This window comes from Chenopodium album, chromosome 12 (genome assembly GCF_948465745.1).
Source record: "Chenopodium album chromosome 12, dcCheAlbu1.1, whole genome shotgun sequence".
Lineage (NCBI taxonomy): Eukaryota > Viridiplantae > Streptophyta > Magnoliopsida > Caryophyllales > Amaranthaceae > Chenopodium > Chenopodium album.
This window is the reverse complement of record NC_137845.1, coordinates 16,903,630-16,917,504: the sequence shown is the minus strand read 5'-3', so window position 1 is coordinate 16,917,504 and position 13,875 is coordinate 16,903,630. Positions and strand designations below refer to the sequence as shown.

General features: G+C 32.6%; 1 protein-coding gene across 1 annotated transcript; it reads right to left on the bottom strand.

The window, feature by feature from the left end:
* Positions 1-375: 375 nt before the first annotated feature.
* LOC145570993 (uncharacterized) lies at positions 376-2,585 on the bottom strand. The gene is made up of 3 exons (XM_081630102.1): positions 2,461-2,585; positions 862-1,239; positions 376-721 (listed from the first exon to the last, which is right to left on the bottom strand). Exons 1-3 carry the CDS (start codon positions 2,583-2,585, stop codon positions 376-378), a joined length of 849 nt encoding a protein of 282 aa, XP_081486228.1.
* Between the last annotated feature and the right edge of the window lie 11,290 nt (positions 2,586-13,875).

Sequence of the window (13,875 nt, the reverse complement as noted above, 5' to 3'; positions counted from 1 at the left end):
TCAAATTTCCAAGTATTATAATAACTGCACCAAAATAAACATCAGAAAATCAGTGACAAATTAAAGTAAATAAATTACAATGTAAAGTAAATAAATTACAACTTAAAGTAAATAGGAAAAGTACAAAGGTAAAATACCAAAAAAAAAAGTACCAAGTATAATAATACCTGCACAAAAATAAATAGTAAATCAAGTTAAATGTTAATGTAAATAAATAAAAGATTAAAGTAATTGGAACACATTTAAAAGTAAAATACCTCAAGAACTACTTGTTTGGACAGTTTCTACTGTCATGTGAAACACTAGATTTCCCACAAGCTCTACAGGTTCTGCCTTTTTTGGATTTTTCTTCAGAAGCTCTTTCTTTTACACTCTTCAACCGCTTTGAACTTCTGGTAGAAACTTTATTAAACACTGATTTGGAGGCAAGATGTTTACATCTACTTCATTTGACCCAACCAAAACCTGAATATCAGCATCTTTCACCTCTTTTGAACTAGCTGCATTTTCAGGATTACTCTTTGTCATCATCTGCTCCTCAAATGAAGATAATTTCCTAATAAGCTCATATAAATCATCCTCAGATTGGTCAGATAAACTCACACAACTGAAGATCTTGGACCATACATCACTGACCAATTGTTTCTTCTTATCATACTTAGAAGCATCATCCAGAACATCATTTATGGCGAAAGCTTTCTTCAGAACGTCTTTTCTCCAACTATTCAACATATAAGGATCAGTAATATCACGTATGCACTTTCCTTTCATAATAAACAGAATGTGTCTACATAAGACACCTTGACTCTCAAACATTTTACGAGTACAACTTGACTCATATGTGGCCAAGTCAAAAGTTACATCAAAATTTTTCCTTTTCTCATGATCAACAATAACAGAAAAATCCACATCATCTCCATATAGAGAACTACAACTTTCAACACCACACGAGAAACAGGGTCCCTGCTTCCCTGGCATTCGTCTTGAAAATCATAAAATATTACACGAGTATAAACAACGGCAGCGTGCTTTTCCAAGTGTAAATGAGTAACCAATTGAGGCTCAAGTTTATTAAGCCTGTTCAACTCATCCTGTTCATGCCTTTGAGCATCAAGAGCAGTTTCATAACGGACAAAGAATTCAACACAGGTCACATGGGGGTTTGTAAAATTACAAAAGAAACTGTTTTCACCTTCAGACTTAGAAGTAGAACGCAGTAACCCACCCATAAATAAGTCCCTGAAATATGCAGATATCCAAAGATGTTTAATCTTGAACATGTATGCAAACCACTCATGATTGACAAGGTTAAATTCCTCCATAACACTGTTCCAGCCATCAACAAATACATGGGGATCAATTTCTCTATCTCAAACTACTGCACTTAGCTTTTTTAAGAACTCAATTTCATTACAAAACTGAGTTCCAACCTTTTCTAGTACCTTCCTCATTATGTGCCACATACATAACCTATGTTTAGTCTTGGTAAAAACCTTTTATATGGCAATACCCATTGCAGGGTCTTGATCAGTGATAATGCAAGAGGGTTCTCTTCCCATACACTTCAAAAAAGTTTGAAATAGCCATACAAAGGATTCTACATCTTATTTAGATAATAAAGTAGCACAAAATGTAACATATCTCTTATGATTATCAACTTCAGTAAAAGGACAGAAAACCAATGAATATTTATTTGTATCATAGGTAAAATCAAAAGATATAGAGTCCCCAAACAATTGATAATCTCTTTAACCAATAGCATCAGCCCAAAAAACACGTGTCAAATGCCTGCTTTCATCAACACATTAATCAAAATAATAACCCCCTTTACTGGTTTTCACTTTTTGTTCAAGGTTTTGAACAAACATTGCACCATCAGCATTAGAGATATAAACTTTCAAGCCCCTAGAAAAATTTTTGAAATCATTTTTACTGCCCCTGACATTTTGAAACCCACCACAAAGTTCTTTCATGATCCTATAAGACATAATAGCCCCTATATTTAACTTTGAGTTGTCAAAAATAAACTTCTTATGAGAAAAATTTAAACCAACTTCATGTTTAGTAACCTGCCTAGTAATAGGTGTAGAAAAAGGGTGAGAATGAGACTCATAAAAACAATAAACCATATACTTCCCACCATTACAAAACCTAAATTTTATCTTAGCAGGACATCTAACTCTCTTCATAGTCTTTCTCTTTAAACATGCACCTTCAACTTATTTACCAGGTTTTTTGTTATTTGTCACATACCCTTCTTTGCTACATAATAAACATTTAATTACAGTAACTCCTTTACTAGTATGATCATCCTTATTCTTTTGTGCTTTATTAGTACTAGAACGGACTTTAAATCCACACTCATTAGCATATTTGTAATAAAAGGCAACACCATCTTGAAGAGTATCAAATATCATTCAAACAAAAGGTTTATTTTCCAAAAAACAACCAGGCATATACTCTTTATCACCTCCAGAATTATAATATATCTTAGGAAGCACAAGCTGAGTGGGTGTTTTGAAAATTCTTACATTCTTATCTTCAGTAGTGACAGCAGCGGAACAATGCTCTACACTTTCAGCCATGTTCCTGAAAATTAAATGAAGCAAAGAAAAAAGTAAATAAACAACAAAAAGTAAACAAATTTTAAAAAGTATACTAATAAAAACTATTAGAAGTGTACTAAAAAGTAAATGACTCTGAGCAAAAAGTTAAAAAAAATGAAAAAAGTAAACAAAATAAAAACATGAAGTTATAAGGATTAAGTAAAATTAATAATGAAAAGGTAATTACTCAATGCAAAAAATAAATTTAAAATAACAACAAGTTCTACTACTTGATTAAGACCAGCCAGCCATATAGCAACTATATACATAACAACTATGATGAATTACGTAAGTGTAAAACCCTAAATTAGGAATAAAAAAAACCTAAATCGTAAAAATAAAGGACTAATTAAATCAAACACTAAATTGTATAGAATAAATCAGAGAACAATTAATAACTAAAAATTGATAAAAAAAATTACAATAAAAAACCCAAATCGGAAAAAATGTAATGAGATAAACAATGAAATCAAAATAAACAACGAAAATACAAATATATAATCAGAAACACAAGAAAATTACCTCAATGAATGGAAAAAATCGAAGAATACAAAGTAATTAAAGATCAAAATCGAAGAATTTGAGAAATAAATTTTCCAAAGCGAAGAATGCAGATCGAAAGAATCGCCTTCGAGAGAATTCGAAGGTAGAGAGTGAAAACGAGATGCGCAAAGAGAGAGAAAATGAAGAGAAGAGAGAGAAAAACAAGGGAGGTCATTCAAGTGGCGGAATTACGAAATGCCCTTAATGAAACTGAAAAAGGTGGGTTAGATTTCGGTCGTAGGATTGAGAGCGATCAACGCCTCCAGATTAGTTCCTAGTTCCTATTATAGACCTAGGTTCTCACATGATCCTAATTATATATATATATATATATATATATATATATATATATATATATATATATATATATATATATATATATATATATATATATATATATATACTCCTTGGCTGCATTTTTAAAAAAAAAATATCTTTTGAGGGTTAAGAATATCTATAGGGTTAAAAGTAGTTCATGTACACTTTAAATTGTAGAGCGCTATTTAAATAAGATAGGGTTTTAAAACATTCCGAATTCTGAAATAAAAAATATGAGATTAGGAAAGTTATTTAATAAATAAAAATAGCTACTTTTTTATAAAATACAATATATAAAATCATAAAATATTCGGGTATTACAAAGGAGAAGCTTGCAACCCAATTCAATCAATGGAGCATGTTACGAATTTGTTGAAGGAGCTGCAGAAAGAAGACAAAGTATGTAATGGTGGTGGTAGTTCAACTCAGTAGAAGTGGAAACCTCCAACTGATGGCCTGTGTAAATTGAATGTTGATGGTAGAACCTTGGATGGAGGGGGAGCTTTGGCTGGTGCTGTGGTGAGGGATACGTTGGGTGGGGTGCAGTTTGCTGCTGCGTGGAGGGTGGAGGACTACTAAGAACCAACCATTGTCGAGGCTAAGGCTATGTTGTTGGGTCTTAGAGCTGCTGTGGACTTTGGGTTTCGAAAGCTTGTGGTGGAGAGTGACAGCCTCAGTTTGATTGCCGCAATTAAGTCACGAGATAGAGGGGGAAGTAGCCTACATCTTGTTCTAGATGATATTTATCATGTTAGTGGTTTGTTCGATTTTGTTTCTTGGAGTTTTACTCGTAGGGGGGGGGGAATAAAGTTGCCCACGAGCTTGCACATTGCTTGCCGCGGGACACTAGTAGTCATGTGTGGTTTTCTAATTTTCCTAGTTGTATTGTTCCAATTTTAGAGTTTAATCTCCCTATGAATGAAAGTTATGTGCCTTAGGGCCGTGTTTCAAAAAAAATATAATACAAAAGATACAAAAATATAAAATTTGATTTTTATATATTGTAATATACAAAATATACAGGTATTACACACCTTGGCATTAAAAAAATCAGAATGAGGGAAATACTTTCCTTTCAAAACCCTTGCCGCAAGTGAATTTTCATTATAAATAATTCGCCAGCTTGCTTAGCGAGGAGGGACATGTTAAAGTTCTTCATATTTCGAAAGCCAAGGCCCCCTTCCTTCTTAGGAGTATAACACTTTTCCCACGCAACCCAACACATTCTCCTTTCCTCCGCCTTTTTCCCCCAGAAAAAATGCCAGTATAATCTTTCAATTGCATTTAAAATGCTCATTGGAATGAGAAAGCGTTGCATGGCATAAGTTTGAATTGCCTGCACAATTGATTTAATTAACACTTCTCTTCCCGCTTGTGATAGGATCGAAAGTGCTCTTTCCACCCTTTAAGTTTTTTCTAGACACGATCCTAAATATTTTGGAACACTTGCTTCTTTGAACTATCAATATAGGTCGATGACCCAACATACTTGTCATGTCTTTCGACAGCCTTAAAAGATAACTCCATCTGAAGCATGTTTTTTTGTTCTTACTCAATGTTTCGGCTAAAAGACACTTCTGACTTGTCCATCTTCAATTTGTCCCGAGGCCACTTCATACGTAGAAAGAATGTTAAGCACACTATCTACTTCCTCCTCTGTCGTTCTGAAACACCCCAATAATTCTCTCTTTAAACCTGTAAGTACCCTGAACAAAATCCAAGAGAATTACTGACGTGCTACCGCTACGTGTTCAAACATTAAGGCTATTTCAGAATTTAGCAGCGGAAAAACTAATTCAGTTATATATAATTTCAAAACCAACAAACAAAACCAAATTAAGTCTTATAACTTGGAACCATGAAGGCCCTTATTCAAAACCCAATATAATAAAAGTGGTAGATAAATTAAACAGAGTATAAAAAAATTCAAAAGTAATAAATAAAGTAAACTATGAATGGTAACCAACAGTCCACTCAAAATCCCACCACCTTGATGCAAGTTCTGAATACGTAAAAACCTGTGGTTAATATACTCCCCAATATTACAAGTGTAAACGTTGGATCATTACAGGGTCATTGAAAGGCGAAGGCCATGACCAAAGAAATACACACAAAAGCACGTAATCAGCAACGCTGAGTACATACAAGCTACGAAATATAATAAAGAATTCCTAACATACTACTAATAATCAATCATCATATACAATTTATTTATAGACTCATCAAACACATTACTAATTAATAGTAGATAAATCATTTATTTTATTCATTGGATTAAGAAATAGACAAGGTTGTCCTCCCATGCTCCAATTTGGAACATCAATTAAAGAAAAACCCCGTGCCTCCTTTCGGAAACATAAACATCCAATGGCAACGGGCGCGACTCCATGGCCATAGCTAGTATGAGTTCTCATCTAACTCCTTATAGTTTTTTAAAAGTATTTGAAATAAGAGACTTGTAGATCAAACAGCCTCTAAAAAAAGTGCACGGCTAATACCCCATGTACCCCAACCCTTGATTGTCATTACTCCAGATGTGCACAAATTTAGAGTTTTATTGCTCATCCACCTTGCACTTTACGTGATTTACAGGTTTAATCTTGGTGATGACTCATATGCAAACAACACAATCAATCAAACATCAATCATTCAAGCAATTCAAGTTTCCAATTAAATTCTTGATTTATTAATGACAAGAAATGTTTAATATCCTACCTCTGTGTATAAACTCCTTAAGTGCATAAGGCACCTCAAATCCTCAACCTCGTCTTATCAGACTTTAATTCTTCCTTTACTCATTCCATTTCAAAAATCATGAACGAGTAATAAAATAATTCATTCCACATATTCACGAACCTTTGCCTCTAATCTCATCTTGCAAGTTAATGCATAAATAATACTTACAAGATAAATTAATACACACTTCCCATACATGTATCAAAATCAAATCATCACATTAATCATCAACCAAATTTACTACCATACAATTTTGACCAATCCACAAGATTTTTCGTATCCGTGTATGTGCCTTGAGTAAACGAGTTGGTTGTCCAGTTTAGGGACTAAAAATCACCTTCTACGAAGTCCTCCCCTAAACCAAACAACAATAACTAAATCAACTCCCAAGCAAATAAATTTATAGCAATACCAAACTACTTTAAAACCTCTTAAACCATCAAAATAATGCCTTTAAGTTATTCCCAATAGTCAAAATTAATAATTTAATAGTTCAACTATAAGTTTATATGTTAAAATCATGAAAATATAGCATTTAACATGAAATTCCAGCAATTTTAAATATAAATTTTAATCTGAAAATTTAGTCTAAGGGTATTAAACACCCTCATAAACATCTCAACTTGAAATAATCATTATGTAGTAAGTTAGTGTATTATAAACCTAAAAATTCATCATAAAACCATGATTTAAAACCTTTAAAACCAAGATTAAAAATCTGAAAATCTGATAATCTGATTTAATGATAGAATATAGGAATACAACAATTTTAACTTGAAAATATAATTGGAATTCAATTAGTTCCATAAGAACTCAATCAAACCTTCAAATTTCACACTTAAACCCTAAAATAAACATCATTCAAAATCTGAAAATTAATTATAATCACAAAAAAATATAATTTTAACATAATTTAATCACTATATATATAAGTAACTTGATTGACACGCTTTAAGCCCTAAAATCATGAAAAAAATAAGGTTAAATCCCTAATTTCCATACTTATAAAAATCTGAAATTTTTGTCATTAAATTAAACATAGCAAAATTCACACATTTATAATCTTTTGTAATTTATATGCATAATCAAACCATAGTAATAACAATTTAAGAACAAAATTTGTATAAAGATTAAAACTTGAATTGAATAGCAAAGAGAAAAGAAAGAACGAAGGAGGAGGAAGAAGGGTGTGCATGTTTTACGGTGGTGGTGGTCGGCGGCGACTGCAGGCGGCGTCGGTGGTGGGCAGGGTGGCTGGGCTGCGGCAGCAAGCAACAAATTTTTTTTTTCTTCTGGTCGTGAACAGCAAGAGGGAGAAGGAAAAAGAGAAAGGGGTTACATGAAAGAGAGGGGAGAGTTTGTGGGTTTTGGGGGGGTTTTATATGGGCTTGGTTTGTAAGTTTAAGTAAGAGTAGCATTAAAGAGTTGGGCTTGAATAAATTTTTAAGGTTTCTTTATTTTTAAGGTTTCTTTACAAAGTGGGTTGAACTTCATCATCATTCATGATTGAAAATATGGGTAGAGAAATAATTTAATAAAAATAATTTTATTAACTTTATAAACATTAAATTTATTTTCTTATATAAAATAAATTTTATAAATAAATAATCATAATTAAATATTCACATAAATATGTTAAAATTAATTTTAAATTTCACAGAATGACGGGGGATTACAGCTGTCACAAAAAGAAGATCAGATTGTCATCCGCAAAGAATAAGTGAGAAATAGGACTAACATGCCTACCAATTTTGACACCATGGATCAGCTTCTTACTCTTGGCATCTCGAAGTAGGGTCGACAAACCTTCCGCACACATAATGAAAAGGAAAGGTGATAGGGGGTCACCTTGCCTCAACCCCCTACTTGGCTTAAAACATCTCGAAGGTTGCCCATTCACCAGAACATCAAACTCTGCAGGGCTCACACATTTCATAATCAAACGAACAAAAATACTCGGCAAGCCTAATTTTAACATTATTTTCTCCGGAAACTCCCATTCTACTCTGTCATAGGTCTTGCTCATATCACGTTTGAGCCCTAAAAACCTTTTTTCATGTTTTTTTCTTCCTCAAGTAATGAAAGCACTCATACGCAACTAGGACTTTATCAGTGATTAGCCTCCCGGGAACAAAACCTCTCTACGACTCATGAATAATATAAGGAAGAACTAGCTTCAATCTATTAGCTAGAACTTTGGTGACAATTTTATACATAACATTACACAAACTAATAGGTTTATAATCAACAGGAGACTCACACTTTTTTTTTTTTTTTGGAATTAAAACAATATGAGTCTGGTTAATAGAGCCTACATCACCATTATTATTCAAAATATCAAGCACTTTTTCAATCACATCCACACCAACAATGTCCCAAAATTTATGGAAAAAAAGGCAGACATACCATCGGGTCCAGGGGCCTTTGTCAAATGCATTTGAAACAATGTTGTGCGCACTTCTTCGGCATTGAAAGGGGCCATCAAGTTGTTGTGTTGAGCGTCACTAACAATATGTAATACCCCTTTTTTTATACGTATTTATTTAAAATCTGTATTTTATGAATTATTTAAATAATTTGAAATGTTTTATTTATGGTATTTTAATTATTTATTTCAAATAAGTTGGAAATATTTTATAAAAGGAAAGTTTATTTAATTAATTATTTTATTTAAGTTGGGGTTTAATTTAAGAAAGTTTTATTTTGGTAAAGTTTTATTAGGAAAGGATTAGTAAAGATTAAAAAGGGAAAGTTTAGGAAGAAGGGTTTCTAGAGAAAGGGTATAAATATTAACACTTAGGCAAATCAAACTTTGCCCAGAGTGGAGAAAACCCAAGGTAAACTTTCTCTCTCTTCTCCTCTATTTTTCTTTTTTTTTTCTTTCTTTTTCCCCTTCCCTTTCATCATGGCCGGCTGGCTCCACCACCAAGCACCACCGGCGCAAGCTCCAGCAGCCGCAGCGGCACCGACGGGGCGCGGCAGCAGCCCAGCCGTGCCGTGGTGGCTGCTACCTTGCGGCTTTTTTAGAAGAAAAAAAATTAATCTTTGTTTCAAATTTTGATTAAATCCTAGATCTAATTATTAAACATGGGTTTTGTGATTAAATTATGATGATTGATTATAAGTAGTATGTAATTTAATTTTTAGATTTTAATTATAATTAAAAAGCCCCAATTTTGAAACCCTAGATTCATAAATTATTAATTATTGAAGAATTATGATTTAGGGTGGTTTAAACCTTTGATTTAAGTGTTTTAAAGCCTAATTACAGCAAGTTTTCATTAATATATAATGCTGGAATTTTTGGTAGTACATTAAAAATCAAGTTTCTTTAAGGAATTTTAATTACCCATTAATTGGGATTTAAGTATGATGTTTTAAATATAATTTCAGCTTATTTTAATTAAATTATGTGGGGTTTAATAATAGTATATATTGCTGGAAATTTGTGTAGAGAGGATTTTAATACTCTTTTATTATTTTAAATTGTAGGAGACTTCGAAGTGAGTAATTTCTATTAGTCGTGGCAATATTAAGATCGTATTCAAGGTACGTTCGCGTACTTAGCATATTTTTGATGATGTAGTAGCATGCTAGGTGTGATTAATTGATTACAAGTAGTATCATGCTAGATTTGGAATGGAAATTGTGATTTAGTTGTTATTGGTGATTGAATTATGAAGCATGATTTATTTGTGATGGATTAATGGTTGGAAAATAATAGTTTGGAATGTGGAATATGAACCACACTTTTATTTATGGCATAATAGAAAGCATGTTTAATTAAACTAAATGTTTAATTTGGATTGGAATATTAAAAGGGAATTTTATTATGGTTCATATAATTTTTATTGATGCTTTAAGCATAAGAAAGGAGCTATGTAAGTGTCTATGTACACGAGGAATAAATTGTATGTTGGTGCCTTAGTGCACTTAAGGTGTTTCTAACGCCGAGGGATAGGAATTGTGGCGCATTATGCGTTTAAGGTGTCTTTAACACCGAGGTAGATTTAAAAAGGGTTCAACATTAAATATTATGTGGTCACTAATTATTCAAGAATTAAATTGGTATGTTTGATTGTTTGAATAATTATTATGATTGAATGATTATGGTTTGAGAGTCATCACCAAGTCCAATAATATTTAACCATAACTTCTACTGGAGTACAGGACGCTATACATTCCTTTATTATTACTAGGGTAGCCATTGCGCGCGAAGTGACTTGCCCTTTCTTGATGTTTATTTTTGGTTGTATTTAAACTTTTCACGGCAAAGGGTTTTTAGGGAAAATAGTTTAATAAATTAATGTAATATGTATATTGGGTTGTGTTTAAGCTTTTCGTTTTTTCCTACACAACTTTTCCTCAGAAAACATCTATGCAATTATTCAACAGTGCAATATTGCAAAAACATTTACAAACTTAATTAGGAATAGATTAAATATAATTCGAAAATCATAGAGCACATATTATATAATTACAGAAGTAATTTAACATTACATATGCATATAATAATGGAAAAGTTTTTCGAAGCATTACTATTTGTAAGGGTATACTCTCACCCAACCTAGTAATTACTCTACATAAATTATATGGGATTAACTATATGAAACTAAAAAAGAGAAACAGTCACACCCAACTCGAATAAACATTAACATTTAGACAATTAGAGAAAATATCAGCTTGCAATGGTAACTTTCATCCAAAACATGGATTTGGTTACACAGGAGAAAAAACTTTATGCAGCCCATTGTATCCTTTAAACTCTTGATAATTCCCTTGACCTCCTTTTTGCTTTTTTCCCCTTTTCACCGTAGTCAATTTGGTTTTCTTTCTTCCTAGTACATCTACTGTGGCACAATTATCAGATTCATTTCATTGGTCTCAATGTCATTTAAACACAATTATGTGTAAGTCGTTAATTTTGACATTCACAAAGAAACAACCTCTTGCTTGTCCAATTGATAAAGTTGTCACGCAATTAAACTATAACTCCCAATTAAATATCAAACATTTTAAATTTTATTATTTCATTTTCCATTTAATTTAATAAATTAAGTTGAAAGATCTTTCAAGTTCATCCATCTAATGGAGTCATCTTATTAATTTCGATCATGAGATGAGAACTTTAAATTTACCTGTGATATATCTATATCTATACTAAGAGTCTGTTCTGATTTATTGAATTGTGTTGAAGTGAAGTGAACTGAACTGAATTGTTTATGAGAGAAGGAAATTAGGAACTGAACTGAATTGTTTATGAGAGAAAGAAATTAGGAACTGAACTGAATTGAACTGAAATTAAGCTGAAGAAAACAGGTCCTTAGTACTTAAAAACACAAACCACAAATCTCTCATATGCCACATCATCACAAATTACTCATTTATCATATGTCACCTTCCTTAATATTTGCTTTTTATATTCCCTTTTAATATAATTTTCAACTCTTTATGCATTTCATAACTTGAAAATTTAAGTAAGAAAATAAAGTGTTTCATTTCCAACATAATAAATAAAGTAATAGTTTTTTTTTTATTTCCTAAACTTTTTTTAAAAAAAATAGTAAAAAAAAATGTTAATACAAATAAACAACACATTATAAGAAAAATAATCTAAGTAATAACCCGTGTATCGAATGGACCAAAAGGCTAGTTTACCTATAATATAAATAAATAATATAAAGATGCATAAATGTAAGGAGAGAGAAAGCTCAACACTCATTACATTTGTACACATGGAAGGACATAAATGTAAGAAATTATATATGAGGGTAAGAACGTAAACAAACATTTTGAAGGGCATATAGGTCCGTGCACTATTCATAGGTGCAATCTCCTACTTTTTATAAGGTAGGGATGCGCATGAATTCCGCCACTTACGTGTGGTTCTTTTATACTGGCACGGTTAGCTCCCGTGTTAGTACCCCTTTATTGGGGCAGGTTAGGGGGGGAAACCCATTCGATGCGTAATCAAAACTAAATAAATTATTTAGTTACTTAGTTGAGAAGTTTTGTTGAATGTTGTGTGCTTGAAAAACAGGTGCAGCAAGGTATGTTGTTTGTTGATAGGTAAATGCATGTTAGTGTGTTTAAATACACTTATGTACTCAGCTTTGCTGATTGTGTGTTTGTGTGTTTGTTAGCCTTGTCTTTACCTTGGCCCTATGATGACCCATTTTTAATGGAGAGTAGTGGAAACAAGTAGAGAGAAGCTTTTCAGGTGATGAAGCATATTCATGATGGACATGAGTGAAAAGCGAATCATGCTAGTTTTCATAAGTTTATGATGTGTTATTGCTTTGATTTATTTTATGATATTTCTATTGCGAGACTAACATGAAGGTTTTTAAATTGGATTGTTTTGTTAAGGGCCTACAATGGTTCCAAGTTGTAGGTTTGACTTTGTTTTACTTTGGTTGACTTTACTTTCGTGAGTTGACTTTTTAAGTTGAGTCGTTTTAAAATATTTTAAAGGAGAGTCTTCCGCTGTGTGTCTTTGATAGTTGCCTTAGCCGTTTTCACGGTGACGGTAATATCTTAGATATTCCTATTTAAAGTTTTTAAACAGGGCAAAACATGTATTTCAAAAGAAAGGAATTTCTAGGGTGTTACACAATAGGAATCACCTTCGCTATCACAGGTTCGGGCTCTATATCACTGTTCCCAACAAAGAGTTCCTTAAAATAATTCACAAAAATTTCAAAAATTTTCTCTTCCTCCTTGAATGCATTTCCGGCCTCATCCTTGATTTCCTTTGTATTATTTCTCTCAACTCTCTGCTTTGCCTTCGTATGAAAAAATGTGGTATTTTGTCCCCATGCTTTAACCAATCTTGTCTGCTCCTTTGCTTCTAGTACATCTCTTCCCTTCTTTCGAGCTCGTCCATTCTATCATCAATTGCTCTCATCTAGGCTATCACTTCCTTTGTTTGTAACTCACTCATGAGAAGCTCCATTTGCAATTTACAGGCTTGCAATTCCTTCATAAAATCCCCAAATTTCTCCCTACTCCAAGAACTCAATCTAAAAGAGGTGAAAGCAATTTTAGAGCACAAATCTCCACCTCTTTCCCACGCATCAGACACAATTTGAGCACAATTTTCATCCCGCAACCAAATTTCTTTGATACTGCTTTTTTTTCTTTTACTTTTTTTGAGGGTGAAGAGCATCTTTTATACACAGCAAAATCGAAAGGTGATCAGATTTCCTTTTAGTGAGATGAGAAACAAAAGAGCTCGAGAAACACTCTCTCCATTCTCGATTAGCAAGGAACCTATCCCAACCTTTCTTGCACATTTTCCTCACCACCCCTATTTTTAGACCAAGTGAAATCATGCCCAATGTAGCCCAAATCCTCCAACTAACAATGTGATACTGCCTCCCTAAGGATTTCAGCTTCTTTAAAATTAAAAGCTCGGCCCCCTAATTTTTCACTTAATTGCAACATAAGGTTCCAATCTCCTCCGCACAGCCATGGCTCTCTATACACAATACACAAATTTTTTAATAACACACCAGTTTTAAGTTTATGCTCCTCCTTCGGAAAACCATAAATTCCTGTGAATCTCCAATCCTCTTGATGTGATGATTTTATTCTCACATCAATGTGATTTTGGGAATAAGAATAAACGGAAACATTTATCGAATTTTTCCACATCAAAGCCAACCCACCC

Excerpts from the sequence above, each read along its gene's own strand:
- LOC145570993 (XM_081630102.1), bottom strand. The coding sequence starts at position 2,585 with ATGGCTGAAAGTGTAGAGCATTGTTCCGCTGCTGTCACTACTGAAGAT. Across the intron at positions 1,240-2,460 it reads AATTCTGGAGGTGATAAAGA|GGACTTATTTATGGGTGGGT; the intron begins GTATATGCCTGG and ends TGCATATTTCAG. Across the intron at positions 722-861 it reads AGAAAAGGAAAAATTTTGAT|TTGGAGAAAAGACGTTCTGA; the intron begins GTAACTTTTGAC and ends TATGTTGAATAG.